A 9,655-nucleotide genomic window follows, 5' to 3' on the forward strand; every position below is an offset into this window, starting at 1 on the left:
ATTCATATTGAAATAGATGGGACTTAATTTTATGTTTCAATGGAAATTGGTAGCTTATTGCTGCCCTGTGCTTCTGCTGCCTCCACTACCTTACTCTGATCTAATCTTCCATTTGATTGATGTTTAGAGAAAATAACTCGCTAGATCTGTCATGGCTGATTTGAATGGTCCCCAGAATTGATAATTGGGGTACCCTAATTGGTTGAGTGAGACTGCGAGAGAGATATGTCTTGCCAGCTATTCAATTGCCTCAAATAGATGAGATTGCTAATTGTTGGAGGCAGAGAAGCCCTAAACAGATGGATTTTTTTTTAAGTGTAGGTGGATGAGTTAGTGTGATGATATCAATGCATGTAGGTGCAGCCAACCCTATTATTAAGGTAGCTGGAAGTTGGGCAGGGACAGTGAAGCCTTGGCCAGTAAGTTGCTGTGGTGGTTTCTCAGCTCCTTGATGGCTATTAATGCTTACTTTATTACTTTTGGGTTTTCCTGGTTTTTTCATATGAGTGTTGTAGAATGTTAAGAGATGAAAGTCTAAATCTTGGTAATGTTAGTGTTTGGGATGGAAATTTCTTCTAGTATTATAAAGATCCAAGTTCTATTAGGTGGGCTTGAAGCCACATCTGAGATTAGTGTCTTGATAGGAGTGTTTGTTTAGGGGGAATCTCATGGACCTCAGTTTGTGCTGTTGACTACTATGTCTATGTGCAACAAGCCAAGTAGCCAACAACCCATGTGCTCTCAATGACAACCACATTGTGGGTGTTTACATCATGCCCTTTATTTCCTTGAACTTCCCTTGTCTAAGTGAGGTCATGTGTATTTGACTTTAGAGTTCTTTCGAAATGCATCGCATAACAAAGTTTCAATGCCGCTTTGCCTGTTTCATTTTTTTTTTTGGCAGAAGCCTGTTAGATATTTTTTGTCATGTTACTTGGTAGAGATGATTAGTGCTTTAGTTATCATGTTTTGATGGTGTTATAATGGTTGCTTGACGTGTACGTATTATCCCAATCCCAATCCCAATCCCAATCCCATTCACATTTCTCTTTGTCATGCTTAAGATAGGGAGTGAACCAATTGAGATATGGGTATTAAACAAACAAATGAACCCTAACTGAGTTCACAAAGGCCATCCTCATTTCCTCCAAGTATTGATTCTCTTGGTGTGGACCAGTTGTAAAGTCTCTGTTTTTGACCATGACATGAAGTTAGGATGAGAAAAAGTGTCTTCTTGTGTTACTGTATAGTGGCAAGTGAGCTGTATGCCTGTATGTAAAGCCCATCACTTCATAATACTGGTTTTTCCTCTTCCCTGTTCTTTCCCCCCCCCTACCTCTACACCCTTTCTTTTGTATCAAGAAGTCTAGTTTGACTATGGTGTACAAAAAATTAAAAATTTTTTTTTAGAGTACAATATGTCATGTTGCATGAATATATGTCAAAAGTTTTAGAGAAAAACTGTTACAGAAATGACGACGTACTCAAAACATAACCATCTGTACCAATGGTTTTCGTGCTAACATGACATGTTGTACACCATAGTAAGGAAAAAGATGTGTGGGGTTTTGTATATTGCGTTCTATTTTTTAGGTGGTAGGCAGAGGTTTTAGAGGATTGAGAGCTAGGTGTTTAGAAGAAGACATTCCTTCACGGTTGGTTTTGTAGAAATAGCCCCCGAGGCCCCATCTGCGTTGTGGTTTATCTAATTGCAGTACCATGTTTAATTTGCTTTCTGAAGTAGGGTCTCTACTCGTTAAGTTGAACCATCTACAGTCTACTATCTTCTTAAAAAAGAGTGAAGGTGCTCCATCATCGATTCATGTAAGTTGAACCATAGCTGTTCTGAACAAATTAGAAAATTGGGGGACATTTTTACTTTTTATCACCACAAATGCCAAGTATCTTCAAGTAAATTGAAATGATAAAGAGTAAAGTACAAGAAAAATTACATTAATGAATGGAATTTGACAGCAGTAGCTTCTATGGTTCTGTCTCTGCTAGGCAGAGAGATTTGAATGAGATTTTACAAGATACGCTTGGAGTAATGGTATTCAAATGGAGTTGATTTCTTACTTATTCCTTTTCATCTTTAAGCTATATGATTTACATTTCCACCATGTACAATGTACAAAAACAAGAACATTCAGAGACTTGCATGTTTGGACTTTGAAAATGTATGATACTAGTTTTACACCAACTTCTGAACTTCACTGCTTAGTGCCGGCTACTGTTAACGGGGTATGGATCAATCCAACACTCATCGTTCTTCGCAGCTCGCTCCCATTTTCTTCTGAAGATCTTCATTTCGTTGTAGGATTCCCTCCTCACCTGCATGAATTTAGCTTCTAAGTCCAACTTAACGCCTATCACATTATGTTAAAACAGTAGCCTGAGATTCATTCACGTTTCAAGACTTACATCAACTCTATGGTCCTTTGCAATAGACTGAGGTAATTTCTGCAATACCAAGACATCAAAGAGTCAGTCTCAGATAAAAGTTACAGCTGAATACAAAGCTAGGCTAACAATTTTCACCTCATTTTCGTCCGGACCTCCCAAAGTAGGGCGGCCATAATGGATTATGTACTCAGCATCTACGACACCAATTTTCTTCATTCGATTACCCTATTAGAATGGAAAACAAAAAGTCCTGTTTAGGAGACAGAAGAGGCCGGAGGAAATACTAAGACAGTAGATCAAATGACATGCAGATACATTAAGGAGCTTGCCTGTGCACAATAGCCAAGCTGCATATCTAGTCCCCAAGCATGGATCAAGTTATTCTGCATATACACAAACAACAATTAAGAATCAATGATGGTTGTTAACCAAGGGAATAAGATGTCCAATCTTTGTCACACTTAGAAGAGCTATCTCGAGCTCCAGGAATAGTAGAAGTAACACACCTGGATCATATACCATACGCAACGCCAGGCAGCTCGAGAGAAAACTGGAGCCATCAATTCTATCCACCTGCAAAGCAGTATTTCATTCTAGTTTCCTGAAGCAGGATGACTTCTATAACTAGAAAACCCTCATTCTTTTGCACTAAATACAAAACTTAGTTTAGATGAAACAAATTTCTACCCGGTGCAAGGAGGAGCTTTACTGTGTTCATCGCAACCAGTCCCATTGGCATTAGGCTTGTAAGTCCTTCTGCAGAAACAATTGCCCATAGTCACATGACTAGAGTCGTCAACTGCTTGAAATGAGGCTTCAAATTAATAAAAGTACGGGACTGTAGTCATCAATTAGTATTAGCTAGTTAAATAACAGACCTATGCACTGTTGATCCTTTCACGCGTGCAGTAATTTGATGATGCACCTCTGACTTGGAAAAATCAAGTGCCGGTTGTGATATTTCAAGACCTTCCTTTCGAACAATGGACACATACCTAAAAGTGTCGCAGAAGAAGAACAATATAAAGTTTGAGCAACAGAGTTTTACAGTAGTTCAAATGCAAGCAAGGATCCTAACTTTGCTAAAAGGAAATGCAGCTACAGTACCGTTGAGGATTGAAATTGTCAACTCCAAGGTCCTCATCCCATAGAAAAATGTAACTATATTGAGCAACTATATCAGGATGTAAGAAACGCTTAGCGAACCACCTAGGCATCAAGAAAGCTATCACTCAGAAAACACATCTAATATAAGGCAACTTCTAATACAAATGAAAGGATTGAAGGCGGGAAGATAAGTCCTGTGTACCATTTTGTTTGATTGACTGCAGACACATGAATGACAAGATCATTCCATTGAAATTGCTTCCACTCATCAACGTTACCATCATAATGAAAAAGCATCACAACAAAACCACTTGACAGAAACTGCATTACGGTGTATAAGAAGCCATTGCTTTTATGAATACAAGTAGTCATTCAAAACACATACACATTTATCTGGGGGCTGAGAAGTGCATGTACAGACTTACTTTATACCTTTTTGACCATTTTACCCACTAGATCTTTCTGCTTAATCCCGACGGCCATCGCTAATAAGCTGATCGAAGAATTTGCACTTTTCTGGTATAACTTTGAAGGTGGCTGGGAGGAGACAAGCATAGAATTCAAAAATCATAGTCAAATTTCATCATTTTCTTCAGAATTGTAAGTACTTCAATTTCAAGGATAGAAAATATTAATTCAAGACTCAATAACTAGAATTTTCAGTTAACAGAAACAAATACACACATTGATTGAAAACCTTACCGTGTTAGGCGTTCTCCACAATGGCTGCATTTCTAGATTAGAAGTCTGGGAGACGATACCTCTAGGCAATGGTTCACTTCCATATGGCCTTCTGTGATTCTGAAACAGAGAAACAATTATAGGTAACAATCCCGACTATAGCGAAGACGAAAATCACAGCAGCCGATTATTTTCAAGGGAAAATATACAATGCAAAACGCATGTATATGGAAAACAAACCTTGCATTTGAAATTTATTCTCCGCAAACTGTTTTTGACTGTCGAAAATGATGATTGCTGTGCAAACAGTATATTGATTTAATAAAAAACCATGGGATAAAATAGACTAAGAGATGGTAAAATTGATGAATTTATGCTTACATATTAGGGTTAACATCTTTAAGCAACACACACAACATATAAATCGGATATGGTGTACATGTCTACCTCATTGAATTTTGATAACATGAATGCACTCCCTAGCAGGACTACAACTACAACCATCAAAGAAGCTGGAGGGAAAAACCTACAAATGCATGATCTCCCACTTCTTGGCTTTGCACCCAAAGATATCTGACAAAACCACAAACTCAAATTTGATCAATTGACTTAATATTTTTTGGTAAGAAATGCAAGTTCACCCCCGAAGAATTCAATTATGCAGCTACAATCACAAGTAAGAAAGCCATTCCCTACACAACAGCAAAATAACAAGGATTCTGAATCGTGGTAGAAGCTTCCAACTAAGGAATTCAATATGTGTAATAAGTAATAACCAGAAGAAGAAGAAAAATGACAATACAAAGAAGCAAAGAATACCGAGTCTCTCTCTTTATCATCAAAGTTTTCACTCCCCATCTACAAATTACATAACTTTAACATGGAACAAAGAAGAAGAATATGATGACTTACAGGACTGGATGGTGGCTTCATGTTCCATGCAAATACAGAGGAACCCAGAAACAGAAAACAGAGCTTTAATTGTTGTATGATTTCTGTTTCTCTTGTAGTTTGTTTTCCTCCTCCTCCTGTGTTCTTGTTTGCGCGTTGTCCGGGACCTTGGAATAATTACTCAAATATATTGCAGAAAACACGACGAGGAATCGATGATCACATTATCATAACAATAGCCCACAACGTGAAACAAAATGGGAAAGAGGAGGCAGCAACTGAATAACACGTGGAATTTATTAGTGGGGGAGCGCGAATTAGAAAACAGACCACATAATCACAAAATATCTCATACAAAATCACACAAAAAATCTTTTTAATCATGATTTTTATTAAAAAATAATTTCAATTAATTCTATATGACTTGACAAGTTTTAATAGGGTGGTGATACCACCACAAAATAAAAGTAGTGAGCAAATTTGAATCCTTTATAATCTCATCCTCATGCTCTATAGAACAAAGTGATTCGTCACTCACTCACCAATCACCATAATGATAATAACAAATATTTATTGAAGGAGGTGTCGGTTTGGATATTGATTTTAATGGATGTGTGGTGGTCATTAGTCCTATATCTACATCTACCTTACTAATTACTCTTTGTTTCTTATCAAGAAAGAAATAGCCAAAAATATGAAGATGATAATACTAATTCTTGTGGAATTGTTTCATGGACATCGACTGCATACCTTTTTTTGATACCCACAACATTCCAAAATGGAAAATCAGTAAAGGGACACTAGGGCCTCTACACTTATGTACATGTCTTCATTTTCAATCTAGTATAGTGAGGGGTATCCCTCCGATGAATTGTAGACAACTACATACATATTTACATATCAGTAGTACTAAAGCAAACAGTGTTTAATGGTTAAATTTTCCAAACCCTCCAATTGCGCTTCCTTGATTAAAATGTTCTCAAGTAAATATATATTTTCTCTGAATCTGAGGAATAGAAAATCAAAACATTATACTCGGTACAAAATTGATAGGAAACTTCCCACCCTCGAAAGTGGCTATTTCTTGAAAGAAATAAAATAAATAAATAAATATCACTCCTACGCATTAATACCAAAAAAATATTTAATAACTGACAAAATGCAATATTGAGCAAATTACAAAAAGTCAATTAACACACATACGTAAAAGACAGGAATAATATTATTGAGGCATTCAAACCAGCTAGGGTTAGGATTGAAGGGTTCATTTTGATCACATAAAAGTGGCATTATTTGGGTTCGGCACAGGGGACACGTGTGACGGATAATGTAAGCAGGGCAACGAGCAATCATTTTATCATCAATAACTCCACCTTCAAAATCCTCCAAACAAACAGCACATGATGATGGAGGCATACGAGAACTAGCGCGGGAGGTAGAAGTAGCCCTAAACTTGGCCCATGTTTTCTTTACATAGCGACACATGCGCATATCACCACAACAGTCAAAACTTCCATACAAATCACAACACATGTTCCTTAGAGCAAATGCACCCATAAATCGAAGGCAATTGCTGATTTGCCAACCAAATTAGTACTACTAATCTACTATTCACCCCAAATTGGCAATTGCCTCTAGCTTACATAATGCATCAATGGAAGGCAATTTGCCTGCCAATTCACTATTTCACACTTCAAAGTTGAATAATTCATTAATTTAAAATAATGTTAAACATATAATTTAAATAATTAATAATTAGATTAATAATACAATATTATTTTAACAAAATTTTGGTGTGAGAAATGAAGGGGAGAGAATGAGTATTTATAGAATTTTTGAAAGTAATTTTCAGAATTATTTTTCCCTTTCGAATGAATTTTTGAGTTAAAAACAGAAGAAAAAAAATTAAATAAAAGAAGTTATCGTTGATATTTCACTACAGCCAACAGCTAAAATCAAAGAACGGGTTGCAAAGGTGAGGGGATTTCAAAATTTGCCAACAGTAGGCAAAGTGATGGAGCCCAGCAACATTAGTCGGGCAATAATTGGTCAGTGAACTGCCTGGGCCAAGTGGTCCCCACGCGGGTCCCAACAATTGGTCAAGCGATTTTTAATGGCTGGCTACATTGCATATTTGTTCTCAGTCTCTCAACTAGTCACCCAATCAACTCATGGGTGCGTGTGCTCTTAAATGGTCACATCAATAGCCAGCCAACTGGGGGGAGGGGGATGGCTGGTTCAGCTTTCTTGAATATTTCTTCAACAATGTCTGGCCAGTCTGTTTTTTCAACGACCATGCAAGCAAGCGCATAAACCAATTCTCTCTTGCTCCTACATCGTTTGTCTACAGAGGAGAAATTGACCCAAATCTTTGATTCATCTAAAATACATGGTTCTGTATCAAAATCACAAATCACATGATTGGTCAGGGGAGTGGATGTGTCATGACGGCGGCGGCTTTGGCTCAGGGAAGTGGAGGCTAGGATTGGATTGGGCCAGACTCACTGGCCTTGGGGTTTATTTTTCCCATTGGGCTTTCTGGGCTGTTTTTTTTTTAACCCTAATTTATTTTTGTTTTCAATAATTCCCTTTGTGGGAGGTAGTGGGTTTCGGCTCGGTCTAGGCATTTTATTATGTTAGTTTTTCTTTAGTTGTTAGTTAGGTGTGTCTATGCTAGTGGGAGCTCCTCTAGGAGCCTTTGTAGAAGTACCTGGTTTCAATGTACCACAATGACGTGCTCGGCGTTTGCAGTTAGGTATAATAGATTGCCTACGAGGCGAGGTGATTTTATTAGCATAAACTACTCTGAGCTACCAAAGAGTAGTCTTCTTTGTACTATTTTTTGCCCATGAATTAGGGCCATATTAATTTATGAGCTATTTATCTCAAAAAAAAAAAAAAAAACTACGCACATATATACATATCAGTAGTACTAAGTAAACAGTGTTTTAATCTTTTTGTTAGAACTGCGTTTTTGTAAAAATGATGCTTTCTTTGTCTCTCGCAAGAGAGTTTTTCGGGCGGCGACTAGTCTTGGCTGGTGGCAGCCCTACACCTGTGACTGAGAAGTATGAGACTTCATCTCTCTCTAGTCTCTACCTTGGTGGCAATGGCGATTTGCTCGACGGGGTCTCGGTGAAGTTGATGCTTTCAATTGGATTAGTGGAGTTGATCAGTTCCTGTACTTGGGGACCTGCGAGGCTGTGTTTCGTCCCTCTCATCGCTGGCAGGATTGGATTTGTCTTTGGCGAAGGTTTACATGAAATTGACCTGGATTGCACAAAGGCCATCAGTGGAGAAGGCTGATCTGGTCTGCTCGGGGACTAAACCAACTTTGGGGTCTTTGTCTTGGTTGGCAGGTTGTTCCGTGGTTGATTTCAGTGGTGGAAGCTGGACTGGCGGCGCAGCACAGGGTCCGTCGAATTACTGCGGCGGCGGCGACACTGTGGAGAAGCCTGTACTCTCATCTAGGGTTTATCCTATATGGGTTGTGTGGGCCTGGTATTGGGCCGCTAGGTTCACTCCAGGTTGGGTTTTTGGAAACCCTAGGCTGACTTTGTTTGTGTGGGCTTGCTTTTAGGTTGCAGGCTTTGAGGATGGTTATGATGGGTTGGGCTGGGTCCTTAATTCTTTTAGGGCTTGGGCTGCCTCATCTTCTAGCAATATGTAAATTGTGTATTGGTCGCAAAAACTAGTGCTCGGTTAAAATATTTATTTAATCTGCTTCTGAGTATCTAGTTTTTGTTAGAATAATGGTGCATGCACTTCTTAAAAGGTGGGTGTACTCTGGCTTTGCGGAGTTCTATTTGTTTGAAATATGTTCTTTATAAGTCTTAAAGGACGGCTCTTTACTGTCGACTCCATTGGAGTGTGTCATTTGGTACTGCTTGCTGAATTATAAAATCAGGTTTGACCTCTTTAAAAAAAAAAAAAAAGTAAATAGTGTTTAATGGTTAAATTTTTCAAACCTCCAATTGCCCTTCCCTGATTAAAATGTTCTCAATATTTATTTTTCTCTGCAATCTGAGTAATCGAGAATCAAAACATTATACACAGTACCAAATTGAAAGGAAACTTCTCCCCACTTTTGTACCACTCTTACACATTAATATCAAAAAATATTTAAAAATTGACAGAATGCAGAATACAAAAAGTCAATTAACACTCATAGATCTTCTACGATAGACTAGTTTTTTTTTTTTTTTCTTCTGATTTCTTCCTTGCGTCTGGGCCTTGTGCCCCCACTGGGAATAATTTATTGTCATACAGGCCAGAAGGGGTTAGGATTGAAGGGTTCATTCCCATCACAAAGAAGTGGCATTATTTGGGTTCGGCACACGGGACACGTGTGACGGATATTAATCCACTGGGCAGTGCAAGCTGCATGAAAATAATGTAAGCAGGGCAAACGCTGAAACGAGCAATCATTTTATCATCAACTCCACCTCCAAAATCCTCCAAACAAACAGCACATGATGATGGAGGCATATGAGAACCAGTGCAGGAGGTAGTAGCAGCCCTAAAGTCGTCCCATGATTTCTTTGCATAGCGATACAAGCGCATATCATCATAA

The 9,655-nt window shown here is 38.2% G+C and overlaps 1 protein-coding gene across 3 annotated transcripts; it reads right to left on the reverse strand.

Moving 5' to 3' along the window:
* Window positions 1–1,932: 1,932 nt before the first annotated feature.
* On the reverse strand, window positions 1,933–5,383 carry LOC133722466 (uncharacterized). Of its 3 annotated transcripts, XM_062149355.1 has the most exons (14): window positions 5,104–5,381; window positions 4,639–4,764; window positions 4,432–4,488; window positions 4,213–4,311; window positions 3,943–4,047; window positions 3,713–3,831; window positions 3,511–3,612; window positions 3,282–3,398; window positions 3,091–3,159; window positions 2,910–2,976; window positions 2,733–2,786; window positions 2,539–2,628; window positions 2,422–2,460; window positions 1,933–2,331 (listed from the first exon to the last, which is right to left on the reverse strand). In XM_062149355.1, exons 1-14 carry the CDS (start codon window positions 5,122–5,124, stop codon window positions 2,218–2,220), a joined length of 1,179 nt encoding a protein of 392 aa, XP_062005339.1. In that variant the 5' UTR covers window positions 5,125–5,381; the 3' UTR covers window positions 1,933–2,217. The 3 variants fall into 3 exon arrangements, with proteins under 3 accessions (XP_062005339.1, XP_062005340.1, XP_062005341.1); XM_062149356.1 differs by lacking the exon at window positions 4,639–4,764 and having other exon boundaries at window positions 5,104–5,382; XM_062149357.1 differs by lacking the exons at window positions 4,432–4,488; window positions 4,639–4,764 and having other exon boundaries at window positions 5,104–5,383.
* Between the last annotated feature and the right edge of the window lie 4,272 nt (window positions 5,384–9,655).

The sequence above is a fragment of the Rosa rugosa genome, chromosome 7, assembly GCF_958449725.1.
Source record: "Rosa rugosa chromosome 7, drRosRugo1.1, whole genome shotgun sequence".
Lineage (NCBI taxonomy): Eukaryota > Viridiplantae > Streptophyta > Magnoliopsida > Rosales > Rosaceae > Rosa > Rosa rugosa.

Coding starts and splice junctions, on each gene's coding strand:
- LOC133722466 (XM_062149355.1), bottom strand. CDS start 5,124: ATGAAGCCACCATCCAGTCCT. Junction 3,399..3,510: donor GACAATTTCAATCCTCAACG/GTACTGTAGCTG, acceptor CGACACTTTTAG/GTATGTGTCCATTGTTCGAA. Junction 2,461..2,538: donor GAGGTCCGGACGAAAATGAG/GTGAAAATTGTT, acceptor TTGGTATTGCAG/AAATTACCTCAGTCTATTGC.